This window comes from Ovis canadensis, chromosome 15, assembly GCF_042477335.2.
Source record: "Ovis canadensis isolate MfBH-ARS-UI-01 breed Bighorn chromosome 15, ARS-UI_OviCan_v2, whole genome shotgun sequence".
Taxonomy (NCBI): domain Eukaryota; kingdom Metazoa; phylum Chordata; class Mammalia; order Artiodactyla; family Bovidae; genus Ovis; species Ovis canadensis.
In genome coordinates, this window is record NC_091259.1 from 87142449 (window position 1) to 87162370 (window position 19922).

Below are 19922 nucleotides of genomic sequence, written 5' to 3' on the forward strand. Positions count from 1 at the left end.
TGTTCTTGCCTGGAGAATCCCAGGCACGGGAGAGCCTGGTGGGCTGCCATCTGTGGAGTCGCACAGAGTTGGACACGACTGAAGCAACTTAGCAGCAGTAGCAGCAGCAACCTTCAGATATACAGTAAAGATTGCTAACTATAATCAAGGAAATTGATCTTATTTGGAATGTCCACTGGTACAGAAAATGAACTGATTGAAGTAAAATATTGTGCTGATTTTGTAGGTTACTGAATTGCAAAGTGTGCTGAGTTAATAGGCTTTCTAGGGCTCATGTATGAAAGTAACTTCACTGATGAGCACAGAGCAGGACACTAACCCCCTCCTTGTGGGATGGAAACATCTGGGAAAGTTCAGATAATTGCTGAGGTCAAATCATTATGCTACACTGAGCCTCCTTGAAACCACAATGTTTAATTTTTGTGTTGTGTTCAGTCATGTCCAGTTCTTTGTGGCCCCATGGAGTGTGGCCCACCAAGCTCCTCTGTCCATGGAATTTTCCAGCAAGAATACTGGAGTGGATTGCCATGTCCTTTTCCAGGAAAGTTTAATTTTTCATATGCCTTAGGAGTGTGTGGATGCTCAAACAGATAGATGTTCTTACACAAAAACATATGCACATGCCTAAACACACACATAGTCATGGGGAAGTTTATTCTAGTAGCTGAGAAAAGCAATAAACATTTAAACTCACCTTTTATATCTACTATTCTTCCTTTTTCATTGGAAAAGACCCTGATGCTGGGAAAGATTGAGGGCAGGAGGAGAAGGAGATGAAAGAGGATGAGATGGTTGGCGGCATCATCGATTCAATGGACATGGGTTTGGGTAGACTCCAGGAGTTGGTGATGGACAGGGAGGCCTGGCGTGCTGCGGTTCATGGGGTTGCAAAGAGTTGGACACGACTGAGCGACTGAACTGATTCTTCCTTTCTCACTCACAGCATACCCGCTCTCCTTTCCTGCTTGAATACTCTGTAGTTTCCTAGTCATTTCTCCTGTATAATAACATTTACTCAATTATATTTATGATTTATCTCTCTTACTCAAAGAAGGCAGATATTTTCGTTACTTTGTGTGTTAGTGTAGGTACAGCATATAAAAGTGTTACTGGCACATAAAAGGCAATCTCTAAAAGTACATTGAACTTATTTGTGTTCACTATTCCATTTAAGGGCATACAGAGAAATGTTTGAATCCCAGGATCTAAATGATAGGAATCGTATTGTACGTAGGCTTTAAGAGGAAATGTTACAAAGCTTATTCCACACGTTTTGTAGGGCATATTTTACATCTTTGTTCTTCAAACTGTAGATCAAGGGATTTAACATAGGGATAACAAGGGTGTAAAATATAGATGCCATTTTATCAGTGTCAAAGGAATGACTGGACTCTGGTTGCGCATACATAAATATCAAAGCCCCAAAGAACACTGTGACCACTGTCAGGTGGGATCCACAGGTAGAAAAAGCCTTGTGTCTGCCCTCAGCAGAGTTCATCCTGAGAATGGCTACAAGGATGAGCAGATAAGACATAAGAATTATTGGAAGGGACAGGATCACATTAACACCAGCGAAGATCAGAATGATCAGTTCAATTTCTTGCGTATTTGAACAGAGCAAAGATATCAAGGGGAGACAGTCACAGTAGAAATGTTTGATGACATTGTAGCCACAGAAGGATAAATTAAAAATCTTTACAGTGATTATAAGAGACACGAACGTGCTATAGAGGTAGGGGATTGCCACCAGTATCCTACACACCCTTTGTGACATGATGACTGTGTAAAGCAGAGGTTGACAGATGGCCACATAGCGGTCATAGGACATTGCTGCCAGGATAAAAAATTCACTTATAATGAACATGATGAAGAAAGCCAGCTGTGTGGCACACATATAATAGGAGATTGAATTTTGACTCACAATAAAATTTGCCAACATTTTGGGTCCTACAGCTGTTGAATAGCCAAGATCAGTAAGAGCCAGGTGCCTGAGAAAGAAGTACATGGGTGTCTGTAGCCTGGAGTCCACCTTAGTGAGGATGACCATGCCCAAGTTGCCCACCGCAGAGGTCACATAGATGATGAGGAAGAGCCCAAACAATGGAGCCTGCAGCTCAGGGTGGTCTGTGATTCCCATGAGGATGAATTCATTTGGCACAGTTAGATTTTGTGTTTTCATGCAGCTTTATCAGGATATGTATTCTGGGTGGAGACATCAAGCATAGTAAGCAAATTTCATGTATTATCACCTGGCAGATTTTTCATATGTGAAGCTTGTATAAATAAAATACATCCTAACTTCCCAAAACAGGATATTTTTTAAAAATCTCATATCCTATATATAATAATATGCATAAATAAAGATAGAGACAGAGTTTGAGATATTCATTAGTTCTCAAATAGGAGTTATTTTACTAAGCAAATAAAAACTGTCAACATCGGAACGACATTTGTTATTGCAGCTGGAAGGTGAGTGGTACTTGCATATAATGGTCCATGGTCAGTTATGTTTCTACAAATCTCATAACACCCCTTATCAGTCCAAAATCTCAGTAGTGCTAAAGCTGAAAAACAAGAATGGTATAGATGGTATGCTGCTGCTGCTGCTAACTTGCTTCAGTTGTGTCCGACTCTGTGCAACCGCATAGACGGCAGCCCACCAGGCTCCACGGTCCCTGGGATTCTCCAGGCAAGAATACTGGAGTGGGTTGCCATTTCCTTCTCCAATGCATGAAAGTGAAAAGTGAAAGTATCTAGATATAAATACAGAGATAGAAAAATATCCTCTGTCCATGGGATTCTCCAGACAAGAATACAGAAGAGGATGGCCATGCCCTCTCCAGGGATTCTTCCTGACCCAGGGATTGAACCTGTGTCTCTTATGTCTCCTGCCTTGGCAGGCAGAATCTTTACCACTAGGGCCACCTGGGAAGCCCCATATAAATATTTAGATACACATATAGGTGTGGATACCTATAGGTACCTAGATCAAGATACATAAATGTATGCATAGAAGTATATTAGAAATGAAATAAAAATTAAAAGTGTGATTCATATATACATATATAAACTTATATGATACATATTTAAAGTTTTCTACTAGTCATTTATGTAATTGCAATCACATTATGGTATTTATAAATTATATTTGATCATATCAATTAATCATATCACTTAATACATATAAAATTATATTATTCAATTATATGAGAATTATGATAAAAATGTAAAGCTATAAATTCCAAAAATGTGTAGAACACACTGGAGCCTACTAGGCTCCTCCATCCATGGGGCTTTCCAGGCAAGTGTACTGGAGTGGGTTGCCATTTCCTTCTCCAGTATATAGATATAATCTCTGCTATATTTTCTTTTATGTTATATACAAATGATTACTTAGGGCAAATAATTTATCTGAACATCTTTATTTTCTTATGCAAAGCCAATATTTCTTTACAGGGTGATTGGGAGAGAAAAATGAAGATTAAAGGATTCAATATGTTTAGGCTTACCTCGAATTCAGGTTAAATATATATATATATATATATATATATATATATATATATATATATATATATATCCTGGTGACAATAACTTAGCTCAAAAAGAGTTTCTTTATACATTTGTGTGTCAGTTCTTCTGCACTGTGAAATTATCTTATCTGTCAAGGCTATAATATAATGATCAATAGGTTAGGATTAGGTCAAGTGGAATGGAGCATATTTAACTTACTCCAAGCCCTTCACTATTCCCCTCTGCAGGACTAAAACTGGACCTCTGAAGTCCATAAAGTGGATTCTTTATGTTCTAGTTTTATTTACTATGTTAGCAAAAATGAAAGTTTATTACGATGCAAATTTTCCTAAAATATAATATTTCCCTAGGAGCATTTTCACTACAATTGGCATATATTAATTTGTATGTACCAATTCAAATATACGTTGTCATGCATGAACCCAGGAGAATGAGAGGATATCTAACCAAACTGAAAGAAAGAGTAATCATTGGCATTTTTTTCTGCATAATGAAGATTCATTAAAAACTCCTTTTGGAAAAGAAGATGCTGTGCTTTAAAAAAAAAGTGTAAGGTTACTATGTTACACAATGCTATGCTGTTGTTTAGTCACTAATTCCTTTCTGACTCTTTGCGATCCCATGGACTGTATCCTGCCGGGCTCCTCTGTCCATGGGAACTCCCAGACAAGATTAGTGGAGTGGGTTTGCCATTTCCTGACCCAGGGATCAATCCGCATTGACAGGTGGATTCTTTACCACTGAGCCACCAGGGAAGCCCCACGCAATAATACTGTAGACGTGAATAAAATAATATACATGGATTAGGGGTGTTACTTAACTTTTTTTGTATTTTAAGGCCACAAAACTCCACCAAATGATAATGTAATAAAAACCACAAATCAACATTTTATAAAATCAAATAAAAGTATATCTGAATATAATAATAATAAACATAGTGTGAATATACCAGAATAAGAGTTGGGTTTCCCTGGTGGCTCAGACGGTAAAGAATCTGTCTGTAACACAGGAGACCTGAATTCAATCCCTGGGTTGGGAAGATACCTTGGAGAATGGAATGGCTACCCACTCCAGCCTTCTTTCCTGGAGAATTTCATGGACAGAAGAGCCAGTGGGCTACAGTCCATGGGGTCTCAAAGAGTCAGATATATCTAAGCAACTAACTCACAAGAGTAAGAGGTAAATGGCAGATCAAGGTAAAAGGATTATTAGGTGCAAAATATTGTCAGCATAAACACCTCCTTTAAAAATATCAATAACATTGGTTACAATAAATTTTTAGTGACTGCAGTCTCTGAATGCTCTGCAAGAAAATTAATTTTAAAAATTTATAACATTAAATATAAAAGTATTTACGTGAAGTTAGCATTTTGCTCACTTAAAATATTGTTTACAATTTTAAGACCTTCTGATAGTCTGCCTGGACTTGACACAGACAATTTTCTAATATTAGAAACATGAAATGTATATCAGTCAACAGTTATCATAGAGAAGTATCTTCAGTAAATGTAATAAGAAGTAATATAAATCTTGTTTTCTTGTCTTTGTTTTGCAATTATGAAAAGCTAAAAAAAATAAGACTTTGTAAATTCCAAATTTTCCTGTAAAGGTCAGAAATGATAGAAGTGTTTTTGGCTGTTTTGTCACAAGTTTATCATTCTATGGATATACCCAAATAGCTATCTCATAGTTTAACTTTTTTTTTTTTAATTCTGATTGTCAATTTTTTAAAAGTTGTGCCTTGTGAGATAATTTTATCTAATTTGTGGTCAGATTCCACTTGAAATTGAAGGACACGCTGAAAACTACACCATTGCCATAAAACTAGGTACTTAAAAGCCTGCTAATAACCAAACAGCAATTTCCACATCTCATTGTAGGGTGGACATGCTCTTCTGTCTCATCAAGGGATCCAGAAATAATCACATTTACATACTGAGGTACATAATCATTAAACATTAAATTATATTGAAACAGTCACAAAAAAATGCCCAGAGCACTAAATGGCTAAGAATTTAGAAGACCGTCCCAATAGGAGACTGAACACATGAGGCTTCTTAATTTTCCCAGTTTCTACATATTCATGTATTTTTGGCAGTGGTGATTTCAGTTGCTAAAACATGTCTGACTCTTGTAACCCCTGGACTGTAGCCCGCCAGGCTTATCTGTCCAAGGGGTTTCTCTTACAAAAAATGCTGCCATGGGTTGCCATTTCTTTCTCCAGGGGGCCCCCTGACCCAGGGAAGGAACCCAGGTTGTTGCAGGCAGATGCTTTACCAGGTGGGCCACCACGGAAGCCCTCATGCACCTTTAGTTTTGCTTTACGTACTCTTAGTCTTGCCTTCCACTAGAGACATCATTATTTATACAAATGGGGATCACAATGACGTTTCAGAAACACTTTTCAGGGTTTGGTCTGTAAATATGTGACTATTTTCAAAAAATTAATATGAAACGACAAGAGGAGTCCTATTCCTGGCAGAACTGAACCAGAAATGGTCTCATTTCGCTCAGGCGCTGCCAGTGAATTAATGTGAGACTTTGAACCCGTCACTGAAACGCTGTCAGCATGTTGGAAACAAGACATCACATGAAATACTCCATCATTTTACCTGTAATGAAGTATCTGTCATGCCTCCCTCATGTGGCTCTTACATGGCTAAGTGGAACAATTTATGGATCTTCACATTTTGATCCTCTCCCTGAGGAGATGTCAGAGAATGTGCTGATCATCCCTAAAGTCCTAAGACCACAACAAAATATCTGGAGACTGTCTTTTCAATTTTCTAGGGCAATTCTTTCTTTCCTATTTTTTTTTTTTTTAATTCTTGGCTAACTTACCTTTTGTAGTATGCATGCCTCTTAATTAAACCTATCTCTAGGGCAGGCCCATTAAGTCTGCAAGTCCACAGCAGTCTTCTCAAATGAATGATGGTATAGAAATGCTTAAACATTGTCCTATTTAATTATTGAAAAACAGGGAATTAAAGACGGGCTTCTCAGGTGGCTCAGTGGTAAAGAACCTGCTTACCTAGCAGGAGACGCAGGTTCTATTTCTGGGTCAGAAAGAGCCCCCGGAGAAGGAAATGATAACCCACTCCAGAATTCTTGCCTGGAAAATCTCATGGGCACAGGAACCTGTTGGGCTTCAATCCATGGGGTCTCAAAAAGTTGGACACAGCTGAGGGGCTGAGCACATACGCATGTGATGAAGTCTTCACCAGGCCTAGATTCGACATGGATCTTCCCCTATTGTTCTATCTGAATATTTTATTTCTGGCTGTTGTTTAGTTGCTAAGTCATGTCTGACTCTATTGTGAACCCATGGACTGTAACCTGCCAATCTCCTCTGTCCGAGGAATTCTCCGGGCGAGAATACTGAGTGGATTGCCATTTCCTTCTCCAGGGAATCTTCCCAACCTGGTGTTTCCTGCACCACAGGCAGTTTCTTTATCACTGAGCCGCCAGGGAAGCCCTAAATGTTTCATAGTTTAGCATTTTTACAGTTAAGTTGTTCTTCATTTTGAGTTAACTGTTGTATTAGGTCAACATTATTTATTTGCTTGCTTATTTTTTCCTCTAATTAGCTCAGCACAATGATTTTAAAAGGCTATACCCCTTCTTTTGAATTACTTCTGCAACTTTAAGAAAACTTAGTTGAACTATTTATAAAAATCTATTTCTGTATTGTCTATTCTGTTCCATTAATTTATACATTTGTGTTTCTACCAATATCAAAATCTTGATTATATGGTTATATAATTAATCCTAACATGAAGGAGTGTTTTTTCCTAGTTATACTAAATTTTAAAATGTGTTTTCATCTATGTTCTGCCCTTAACCTTTCAATAAAATTCAGTATAAAATCACTTCTGCACTAAATCTTGCTGAGATTTTATTTAGGTTTGCATTAAATCTATGGATCAATTTGGGAAGAACTTTATCTTATGTATACTGATCTGAGCTAAATATATCTACTAAATTATTCATATCTCCTTTGATTTTTAAAATTGGGATTTGTACTTTTCAACATACAGATCCTGTGCAGGCTTTGTTAGTTTTTATGTACATTTTCATTAGATATGAAGTGACTGTAAGTGGTCTTGTTTTATTAATATTGCTATTTCTTTCTCCAGGAGATCTTCCCGACCCAGGGATTGAACCCAGGTCTCCTGCATTGCAGGCAGACCTCCCACATTGCAGGCAGACGCTTTACCGTCTGAGCCACCAGGGAAGATATTTGTATGCATATCATATATAAACAAATTGTTACATATCTTATTACATTTTTCCTAGAAATATTGACCAAATCATGGAATTTTGTCTTTTGTTTCCTACAAAGAGAGGATCAAACCATGGCAATCAAACAATACAATAAAAATTATAGAAAATAAAATATTTTGCAAAAAGATACACAACACAGTGCACAGACATGCACGCATATGTGGTAAAAGATTGTTATACACTATTGTGAACCAGTACTGGAGAAGGTTCGGTTCAGTTCAGTTCAGTCGCTCAGTCGTGTCCGACTCTTTGCGACCCCGTGAATCGCAGCACACCAGGCCTCCCTGTCCATCACCAACTCCCGGAGTTCACTCAGACTCACGTCCATGGAGTCCGTGATGCCATCCAGCCATCTCATCCTCGGTCGTCCCCTTCTCCTCCTGCCCCCAATCCCTCCCAGCATCAGAGTCTTTTCCAATGAGTCAACTCTTCGCATGAGGTGGCCAAAGTAGTGGAGTTTCAGCTTTAGCATCATTCCTTCCAAAGAAATCCCAGGGTTGATCTCCTTCAGAATGGACTGGTTGGATCTCCTTGCAGTTCAAGGGACCCTCAAGAGTCTTCTCCAACACCACAGTTCAAAAGCATCAATTCTTCGGTGCTCAGCCTTCTTCACAGTCCAACTCTCACATCCATACATGACCACAGGAAAACCATAGCCTTGACTAGATGGACCTTAGTTGGCCAAGTAATGTCTCTGCTTTTGAATATGCTATCTAGGTTGGTCATAACTTTCCTTCCAAGGAGTAAGTGTCTTTTAATTTCATGGCTGCAGTCACCATCTGCAGTGATATTGGAGCCCCAAAAAATGAAGTCTGACACTGTTTCCACTGTTTCCCCATCTATTTCCCATGAAGTGATGGGACCAGATGCCATGATCATCATTTTCTGAATGTTGAGCTTTAAGCCAACTTTTTCACTCTCCACTTTCACTTTCATCAAGAGGCTTTTTAGTTCCTCTTCACTTTCTGCCGTAAGGGTGGTATCCTCTGAAGAGGGTTATCCCATAACAAAGGCACAGACCTAGTTCAGCATAGAGTAGACCTCTTATGCAAAGGCACAAAAATAATTAGAACACAAATTTTAAAGAAATATTTTTGTTTTTCAGACAGATAAGGAAATGTAACTATCTTGTTTGATCAAAAAGCAATTAGGAATCAAGTCCCAATAAAATGTAAAAATATAACTCAAAGCTTCCATGGGAGAATCTCAAGAAATTTAACTTTTTTCCCTCCGGCTTTACTGTGACAAAATTGGCAGTTAATATGGTGTAAATTTTCAAACACCGACTCCTGACTCAAAGACTCGAGTTTTGGGAAAAGCAGTTGCTTATGGAGATGAATGGCTTGGTAATGAATCAGTGGGGAAGAGGGAGGATGAGATAGTGGCCCTCCCCACTGGGAATCAGGCAGTCCCAACTATAGAACCAGACTGGGACTACAACTCAGCTAAAGGAAGATGGGATCAGAGTCATTTTGTCAGATGTATTCTTGAAGGACTCAGGCAGGCACGTTCTAAGCCTTTAAACTATAGCAAATTGGCAGACATAGAACAGAAGGAGAAGGAAGCTCCTGGTAAATTCCTAGATAGACTAAGAGAAGCTCTTCGCAGATTCACTGAGATTGATCCCGAAAGTGAAGAAGGAAAAGTGATCTTAAAAGATTTATCACTCAGTCGGCTCCAGATATCCGCCATAAGCTACAAAAATGGGCTTATGGACCAAATCAGTCTTTAGATACTCTGTTACAACTGGCTCAGATGGTCTATTACGGTAGGGAATATGAGGAAAAGAAAGAAAGGCAAAGAAAGACAAAGGAAAAGGCGGAAGCCTTCGCAATGGCTATGAAAAACGGTCTTAAGCAGCCTGAGAAAAATGCCCAGAGGGACCCAGGTGAAAAGGGATGGGCTTGCTATTACTGCGGGATTGCCCTCAGGCATCTAAGCCGCCCCTGGCTCCATGTCTGGTCTGCAAAGAACCACACTGGAAGAGACTGCCCTCAGAGGCGTAGGTCTCCAGGGTCAGACTCTCAAGACAATCAGGACTGAAGGTGCCTGGGGGTCCCCACACAAGCTCCCGTCCTAATTACACCTGAGGAACCCCGGGTATTAATAATTGTGTGGGGGCCAATCCATTGATTTCCTATTTAGATACTGGGGCAACTTACTCTGTGCTTACTGAAGCCCCTGGCCCACTTTCTTCCCGATCCGCTTCTGTAATGGGACTGCCTGGACGAGTCAAAAGGTATTATTACAGTTATTCTTTATATTGCAACTGGGATTCTGCACTATTTTCACATGAGTTTCTGATCGTGCCAGAATCTCCATCACCCCTTTTGGGGAGGGATATACTGAGCAAGGTCCATGCCTCTGTTTTTATGAATATGGAGCCCTCCCTTTCTCTTCCTCTAGTTGAACAAAATGTAAATCCTAGAGTCTGGGCTGATGGAAAATCTGTGGGTTGAGCACAAAATGCTATTTCTGTAGTTGTCAAGCTCAAAGACCTGCACTTATTTCCACATAAGAAGCAGTATCCTCTGAAACCTGAGGTTAAGGAAGGGTTAAAACCCATCACTGAAAATTTAAAGGAACAGGGACTATTAATTCCCTGTAACAATCCTTGCAACACTCCTATTTTGGGTATAAAGACATCAAATGGCAAATGGAGACTAGTTCAAGATTTACGTATAAAAAATGAGGCTGTAGTCCTTTACACCCCGTGGTGCCTAATCCTTATACTCTATTGTCTGAAATTCCTGAAGGAGCCAAATATTTCTCAGTAATTGATTTAAAGGATGCCTTCTATTCAGTGCCTTTGGTGGAGGAAAGTCAATGTCTATTTGGCTTTGAAGACCCTACACAGCCAGCTTCTCAGTTAACCTGGACAGTTTTGCCCCAGGGATTTCGTGACAGTCCTCACTTATCTGGACAAAGTTTGTCACGGGATCTACAAAACTTTAATAGTTCTGAAGCGGTGGTGTTACAATATGTAGATGATATTTTGCTCTGTGCTGAGACAGAGGAAGCTTGTTTGCAAGCCTCAGAAGATTTCTTAAACTTCCTGGCCAGCTGTGGTTACAAGGCATCAAGAGAAAAGGCTCAGCTGTGTCAACAATCAGTTAGATATCTGGGCCTAATCATATCAGTAGGGACTAGGGCCATAGGCCCTGAAAGAATTAAGCCTATACTAAATCATCCCCTGCCTATGACTTTAAGACAATTGAGAGGATTTTGGGAATCACAGGTTACTGCGTTTGGATTCTGGGTTATGGAGAACTTGCCCGGCCTTTATATAAACTTATAGCTGAAACTCAGCAGGCCCAAACTGATAAACTGGTTTGGTCACCAACTCAAAAGGCTTTTAAGGTTCTTCAAACTGTTCTCCTGCAAACTCCAGCTCTGAGCTTGCCCGCAGGGTCAGAATTTAATTTGTCACTGAAAGAAAAGGTATGGCCTTGGGAGTTTTGACACAACCCCAAGGGCTTCACCAGCAACCTATTGCTTATCTAAGCAGAGAATTAGATGTAATTTCATGTGGGTGGCCGCACTGCCTAAGAGTAATTGGGGCAGTGGCTTTATTAGCACCTGAAGCTTTAAAAATAATTAATGGACAAAACCTTACTGTACTGACTTCTCATGATGTGAGTGGAATCTTAAATTCTAAGGTTAATATTTGGATGACAGACAGTAGGCTTCTTAAATACCAGTAACTAAGCTTAAAGTTTGTGGAAATTTAAATCCTGCCACTTTCCTTCCTGAGAAGGAAAATGAAACACTTGATCACGATTGTTCCCAATTCCTAACTTTAAACTATGCAGCTTGGGAAGATCTAATGGATACCCCATTAGACAATCCTGACATGGAAATATTTACAGATGGCAGTTCTTTTGTTCAGGATGGAAAGCGTAAAGCAGGTTATGCCGTGGCGACTGCTGAACAGGTTTTGGAAGCAAAATCTCTCTCCATCTGGATTACAACGAAGTGGGAAGTATCCTGGAGAGGACTGGGAAACTGATTTTACTCATATGCCAAAAGCTAATGGATATTCTTGCTTACAAGTTTGGGTAGATACATTTATTGGATGGATTGAGGCTTTTCTCTGTCGTAGTGAACAGGCTAAGGAGGTTATAAAGATTCTCTTCATCAATGGAAGGCTTCCGGTGGTGGACATCTCCACTTCAAGGAAAGGACTTTCTCCAAGTCTGTGAATACCTTCAACAGCAATCACATGCGATGCCTCTTCTTCATCTGATGACATCTACCAACCCTAAAATGGACTGGTGCAATACGTTGCACTTTAACTATGGACTTAATGTGTCTTTTAATTTTGATTTTAACTTGTTTTAATGACTATGTTGCCTTACATCTGTAACTGTGTAACTAAATTTGTTTCTAGCTGCAAAAAAATAAAATAAAATAAAATAAAAAATAAAGTCTAACATGTTGATCTGATGCATTTATATAGTTCAATATGGCTACAATTTAGCACTAGCTAGCAGGGAGGCCTGGCGTGCTGCAATTCATGGGGTCGCAAAGAGTCAGACACGACTGAGTGACTGAACTGAACTAAACATTTTCATGTTACATGATTGTCATTCCTTTTTCTGAGGTGAGAATATTTAAGGCCTACTCTCTTAGCAACTTTCAAGTATAGAATATTGTTAAAGACAATTAAGAATACTTTGGCCACCTAATGCAAAGAACTGACTCATTGGAAAAGACCCGCCTGCTTAGAAAGATTGAAGGCAGGAGGAGAAGGGGACGTCAGAGCATGAGGTTGGTGGATGGCATCACTGGTGTGATGGACATGAGTTTGAGCAATCTCCTGGAGTTGGTGAGGGACAGGGAAGCCTGGTGTGCTGCAGCCCATGGGGTAGCAAAGAGTCGGACATGACTGAGTGACTGAACTTGAATTTACAGAGAAATGGTCTGATTTTGATAAATAAGATGTTGTGAATTACTGAATTGCTAAGTGTGCTGAGTCTAAAGACTTTCTAGGGCTCATATATAAAAGCAACTTCACCGATGAGAACAGAGCAGGATCCTAAACTCTTCCACATGATAAGGGAGCATCTGAATTAATTCAGATGAATGATGAATTCAAATCATTGTACTACACTGAGCCTCCTAGAAACCACCATAAGTTTAATTTTAATACATGCCTTAGAGAAGTATAGTGAATAAAAACAGAAGAATGTGCTTACATAAAACCACGTGTACATGCACAAACACATGTAGATACTAGGAAATTTATTCTAATTGTTGGGAATAACAATAATCATTTGAATCATTTTATTTTATTTTTAATATAAATTTATTTATTTTAATTCGAGGTTAATTACTTTACAATATTGTATTGGTTTTGCCATACATCAACATGAATCCACCACAGATATACACGTGTTCCCCATCCTGAAACCCCCTCCCTCCTCCCTCCCCAAACCATCTCACTCAACTCTCTTTACTTGTCCTTAGAGTGTCCTAACTCATTCTAAGACATGGTGTTACTTACTTAATTATATTTGTAATTCATCTCTTCCCCTCAGGAAATGCAGATATTTTCCCCCTTTTTGTGTTAATATATGTACAGCACATAGAAGTATGACCAGCCCTTAGAAGGCAATTTTTAAATATGTGCTGAACATTTCCATACATTTTATTCCTTTAGAGACACAGAGAGAACTGTTTGAAGCCCATCACCTAAATTACAGGATTCATATTGTACAAAGCCTTAAGAGAGAGAATTGCATATTCTTTTCCACGTACTTTGTAGGGCATGTTTGACATCTTTGTTCCTCAAACTGTAGATCAAGGGATTTAGCATAGGGATAATGAGAGTATAAAATATAGATGACATTTTATCTGTGTCAAATGAATGGTTGGACTCTGGCTGAACGTACATGAATATTAAAGCCCCATAGAACACTGTGACCACCGTCAGGTGAGACCCACAGGTAGAAAAAGCCTTGTGCCTGCCTTCAGCAGAGCTCATCCTAAGAATGAATGCAAGAATAAGAAGGTAAGACACAAGAACTATCAGAAGAGAGAAAATCAAATTAAAACCTGCTGAGGTAAGAATAATCAGTCCAATTTCATTTGCGTTTGAGCAGAGCAAAGATAGCAAGGGGAGACTGTCACAGTAGAAATGTCTGATGACATTATAGCCACAGAATGATGAGTCAAATATCTTTAAGGCTATAAGAAGAGACTCAAATATGCTATAGAGATAAGGCATTGCCACCAGCACCTGACATACCATTTGCGACATGACCACTGGGTAGAGCAGAGGGTTACAGATGGCCACATAGCGGTCATAGGACATTGCTGCCAGAATGAAAAGCTCACTAATAATGAACACGAGAAAGAAAGTTAGCTGTGTAGCGCAAAAGTAATAGGAGATTTTATTTTGATCCGCCACAAAATTTACTAACATTTTGGGGCCCACGGTTGTTGAATAACCAAGATCCGTGAAAGCCAGGTGCCTGAGAAAGAAGTACATGGGTGTCTGCAGCCTGGAGTCCACCTTAGTGAGGATGACCATGCCCAAGTTGCCCACCACTGAGGTCCTGTAGATGATGAGGAAGAGCCCAAACAATGGAGCCTGCAGCTCAGGGCGGTCTGTGATTCCCATGAGGATGAATTCACTCAGCACTGTTCCATTGTGTGCTTCCATTCAGGTTTAAGAGGAAACCTATTCTGGGTAGACACAGCAGCAGAGTCAATAAGTTTTGTGTAAAATATCCTCTTAGATCTGTTAGTATGCAGAACTGGTAAGCAAGATAAATTTAAAATTTCAGTTTAGAATATTTAAAAGTAAGTCCATCTGCCACACATCAAAATATACATAAATAGAGACAGAAGGAGCTACGAAGGTAGACCAGCTATTCTCAATTAGAGTGATTTTACTCCCCAAAGAATATTTTCCCACCATCTGGAGACATTTTGGCTGTCATAACTGAGAGTTGAAATGCCATTGGCTTCTAATGTTTATAGGCCAGTTAAAGCACTCAATATCTTAACATACCAAATATGCAACCTGTTACAATATTGAGCCAGTAGTCACAATAGTATCCGGGTTGACAAGCACTATAGTATAGGTATAGAAACACAGACAATTTGAGATACGTAAATATAGATAACAAAGCAAAACCAAGAAGCTAAACAATCACAAAACTTTAGGTATTATGGATAATTATTGTACTATTCCTTAAAGTCCTATCTTTATTCTTTATAAGATATAATCACATAATGGTATTTTAAAAATACATCGATCCTAGCATATAGTTCATTTCAGTTCAGTTGCTCAGTTGTGTCCGACCTTTTGCGACCCCATGGACTACAGCATACCAGGATTTCCTGTCCATCACCAACACCTGGAGTTTACTCAAACTCATGCCCATTGAGCCGGTGATGCCATCCAACCATCTCATCCTCTCTTATCCCCTTCTCTTCCCACCTTCAGTCTTTCCTTGCATCAGGGTCTTTTCAAATGAGACAGTTCTTTGCATCAGGTGGCCAAAGTATTGGAGTTTCAACTTCAACATCAGTCCTTCCAATGAATATTTGGGAGTGATTTCCTTTAGGATGGACTGGTTGGATCTCCTTGCAGTCCAAGGGACTCTCGAGGGTCTTTTTTGACACCACAGTTCAAAAGCATCAATCCTTTGGCACTCAGCTCTCTTTATGGTCCAGCTCTCACATCCATGCATGACTACTGGAAAAACCATAGCCTTGACTAGATGTGTCTTTGTTGGCAAAGTGATGTCCCTGCTTTAAGATATAATGCATATGCTAATTATACAATAAATTTTCAAACCAAAAATTCCCAAAATTCATATAACCCACTACTCAAAACATAGTCTGTGAAAGATATTTTTCCTTCAGGAGGTACTGACTCAAATTTAGCACACCTGACAGGTATGATTAAGTGTATGAATAAGAAATGCATAATGGTCCACAGTGGGAATTAAATTTGTTCACATGGTGAGTCATACCAGGACATGCCTGACTATGTATATGTCATGTATGTCCATGTATAGGACATATATGTCTATAAATAGTTTCTGCAGTGCCTTCATTCATGGCGAGAAGAGGGCAGCAGAGGATGAGATGACTAGATATCACCATCAACTCAGTGAACATGAATTTGAGCAAACTCCAAGAGATAGTGAAGGAAATGGAAGCATAGCATGCTGCAGTCCATGGGATCACAGAGTCAGACACGATTTAGCGACTGAACAACAACAAGGGTTTAATCTGGGTCAATAGTGTAAATGATCTAAAACTCTTTATTACCATATATAATGGAAAACAGTGTGCACAGTTTTGAGGAAAGATACATGAAGAGTCAATAATTCAATGAGTCTATCTTACCTGGTGGAGAAGGCAATGGCACCCCACTCCAGTACTCTTGCCTGGAAAATCCCATGGACGGAGGAGCCTGGTAGGCTGCAGTCCATGGGATCGCTAAGAGTTGGACATGACTGAGCAACTTCACTTTCATTTTTCACTTTCATGCCTTGGAGGAGGAAATGGCAACCCACTCCAGTGTTCTTGCCTGGAGAATCCCAGGGACAGGGGAGCCTGGTGGGCTGCCGTCTATGGGATCACACAGAGTCGGACACTACTGAAGTGACTTAGCAGCAGGAGCAGCAGCAGCATCTTACCTGAAAATAGTTCTCAAATGTCAAATGCATAGTTTTTTGGTTTTTTTTTGTTTGTTTGTTTGTTTAATGTTTATTTGTTTCTAACAGTGATAGTAAGTTACCTGAAAGAGATTTTCTTCACCATATAAACATATTCTCTGGACTGTGGTTTTATGTCTCTGTCAGGGCAATAGTTATGGATGAGTGAGGAACTGGTCAAGTAGGATGTAATGCATGTAATTTATTTCAGTCCCCACCCCACCCCTACGCCATAACTATATGTAGAATCTATGTTATAGAATTACAGTGGAGCTTGGCAAATGTCACTGAAATATTATGGATATTGGTAGCATATTGTACCACATGCAATATTATTTTTACCTGTAATGAAGTTTCTGTGTTGGCTTCTTCCTGTATTTCTTATGCGGCTGTGAGAACAATATATGGATTCTCTTACCTTGGAGACTCTCCCTGAGGAGATGTCAAACAATTGGTTGATTAGCCCTAATGCCTAGGAGAATACAACAAAATGTCTGGAGGTCTTTCAATAATTGTTAAGGACAATTTATATTCACCAATGAGTAAATTCAGTACTTATTTAACTCCTATTTTTCACTCTTAGTTAACATCCCACTTTTAGCACATGGGGCTCTTGATTCAAATGATGTATTAATCCATTTAGGAAAGGCTCATTTCTACAATGGTCTTCTCAAAGGGGTGACCTGATAGAGAAATGTCAAAATTCTTTTTTAATATACCATTTTTTTAATTAAAAGGAGTTGAAATTACATATTAGGTAAATGTGGCCTGTTATTTCCTTGATTTAGTTGGTTTTGCTGTTTTTCTTCACTTCTGAGGCAGACATTAGTTGCTCATTTTTCTCATTTCAGAGTTAGTTGCCATCTTCATTTATTTCATTCTGTCCAACTCCAATTCCTACTCCAATTTTCTTTTCCATCTCTGAATATTTTATACTATGAGCTCAGTATGTCTTATAATGCATCAGATCTTTGATTTCTTTCACCAGCATACTTTTCAGCATATGTATCCTGCACATTTTCTGAGTTTATTATTTCATTACCCTTTGTATTGTAAATGGCATATGTATATGTATATATATACATGCATGCTTACATAATCAGTTGTTTCAGTTGTATCTGACAATTTTCTACTGTGTGGATTGTAGCCCACCTCTGTCCATGGGGTTTTCCTGGCGAGAATACTGGAGTGGGTTACCATTTCCTCCTCCAGGGTATCTTCCCAACCCGGCGATCAAACCCACATTTCCTGTGTCTCCTGCATTGCAGGCAGATTCTTTACCACTCTGCCACCTGGAATGTCACAAATATGCATATTTTTGGTTCCTGAATGTTATATATTATATCAATATATTCATATATTCATATATATATATATATATGCATTGACAAGATATTTGCTTGTTGAGTTTGTATCCTTTTATCTTGTTGAATTCACAATTGTGAGGGGATTCCTGAACTCACATTTATGATAGGGTTCCTTGAGGTTTTCTGTTAGAAAACATGTCCTTTGCAGTTATGAGAGAATCTAATTTCTTTCTTTTTCCCCATTGTATGCCTTGTATGACATTTTTTGTTAATTTCTGACATTTCTTGTTTGATCTGCTTTGTGCAACTATAAATGAATCTTCATTTTAGAATGTTTTTACAACTAAATTTTAGATTATCAGATCTTTTAAGTCTGGCCTCCTTTGCTCTGCTTAATAATTTTGAGAGTTGTCATATTTTTGTGTGTACTAACAATTTATCACTCTTTACAGCAGCATGGAATTCACTTGTCATGATTTACTTATTCATCCTCAGTGGAGAAACATTTAGATTGTTCCCAAAGTCTGACTAATATAAATAAAGCTTCTATTAACATTTGCATACAAAGAAATCTGCTGTCCTGGGTAAGTACAAGGCAGTGAAATGGATAAATAATATGTTAGAGGTGAGATATGTTTAAAGTCTTAAGACAATTTTTTTTTTTTTGTATTTTTATTGAAGCATAATTTACTTAGAATGCTGTGTTAGTTTTGGGTGTATAGCAAAGTGATTCAATCATATGTAAACTTTTTTTTTTTTTTATCTTCTTTTCCCTTAAAGGCTATTACAAAACATTGAGTATAGTTTTCTGTACTATACAATAGGTACTTATGGCTATCTATTTTATACATAGTGTGTGTTTATGTCAATCCCAGACTCCTAAACTGCTCCCTTTTTCCCCACTCAAGTAACCATTAGTTTCACTTCCATGTCTGAGGGTCTATCTCCATTCTATATACAGTTTCAACTGCAACACTGTTTTTCATGTTCCACATATAAGTGATATCATACAACATTTGTCTTTCTCAGCCTGGCTTATTTCATTGAGTATGATTGTCTCTAGATCCATCCATGTTGCTGCAAATGCCATTATTTCATTCACTGTTACTCATATTTATGGCTGAGTACTATTACATTCTACAAATATACCACATTTTTTATCTCTTAGAGGACAAATAGGTTGCCTCCATGTTTTCACTATTGTAAATAGAGCTGCAGTGAACACTGGGGTATATCGTTTTGAATTATTGTTTTCTCTGGTTATATGACCAGGAGTGGGATAACAGGATCATATGAAAATTTTCACAGAACTAGAACAAGAAATTTTTAACTTTGTATAATAAAAAATATCCTGAGGCAGTCCTAAGATAGTGAAGGAATAGGATGGGGAGACCACTTTCTCCCCCATAAATTCATCGAAAGAACATTTGAGCACCGAGCAAATTCCACAGAACAACTTCTGAATGCTGGCAGAGGACATCAGGCACCCAGAAAAGCAGCCCATTGTCTTCAAAAGGAGGTAGGACAAAATATAAAAGATAAAAAGAGAGACAAAAGAGGTAGGGATGGAGATCTGTCCCAGGAATGGAGTCTTAAAAAAGAGAGAAGTCATCCCAGTGCAACAGCCCTTAGCATCCTGTATCATGCAACGAACCTGGACTGGTGATTCGTTTCACATATGATATTATACATTATGATATCATACATGTTTCAAGTCTATGGGGAGGGAGGTGGAAGGGGGATTCAGCAGGGGGAACACGTGTACACCCATGGCAGATTCATGTTGATGTATGGCAAAACCAATACAATATTGTAAAGTAATTAGCCTCCAATTAAATAAATTTATAGTTAAAAAAAAAAAAAGCCCTAACCACCACCAGTCAGGCTCACAGAACAAAGAACTGAGCAGAGCTAGCTTGCTGCAGACCAGCCCACCCCCCACCGGAGACAGGCAGGTGAGGGCAGCCAGAGCTGGAAGAGGGCAATCGTGGCCCCAGAAAGGCATCCTATACCAAACTTCAAGCAGGCTTCCTTGCTAACCAAGGCTTCTTGGGATTCTGGATGGTCGCCATATGCCAGAAGAGTTGTAGACAGAGATCAGCTTCCCAGAAGAGAGAAGGTG

General features: G+C 38.9%; 2 protein-coding genes across 2 annotated transcripts; both read right to left on the minus strand.

Annotated features, from left to right (window-relative positions):
* Positions 1-1237: 1237 nt before the first annotated feature.
* LOC138420387 (olfactory receptor 8K3-like) lies at positions 1238-2179 on the minus strand. Its single transcript, XM_069553576.1, has one exon. The coding sequence runs from the start codon at positions 2177-2179 to the stop codon at positions 1238-1240; it is 942 nt and encodes a 313-aa protein (XP_069409677.1).
* An 11361-nt stretch (positions 2180-13540) lies between these two features.
* On the minus strand, positions 13541-14482 carry LOC138420766 (olfactory receptor 8K3-like). Its single transcript, XM_069554193.1, has one exon. It carries the CDS (start codon positions 14480-14482, stop codon positions 13541-13543), a length of 942 nt encoding a protein of 313 aa, XP_069410294.1.
* Between the last annotated feature and the right edge of the window lie 5440 nt (positions 14483-19922).

Bases quoted from the DNA above. Each gene is read 5' to 3' on its own strand.
- LOC138420387 (XM_069553576.1), bottom strand. From the start codon at position 2,179: ATGAAAACACAAAATCTAACTGTGCCAAATGAATTCATCCTCATGGGA.
- LOC138420766 (XM_069554193.1), bottom strand. From the start codon at position 14,482: ATGGAAGCACACAATGGAACAGTGCTGAGTGAATTCATCCTCATGGGA.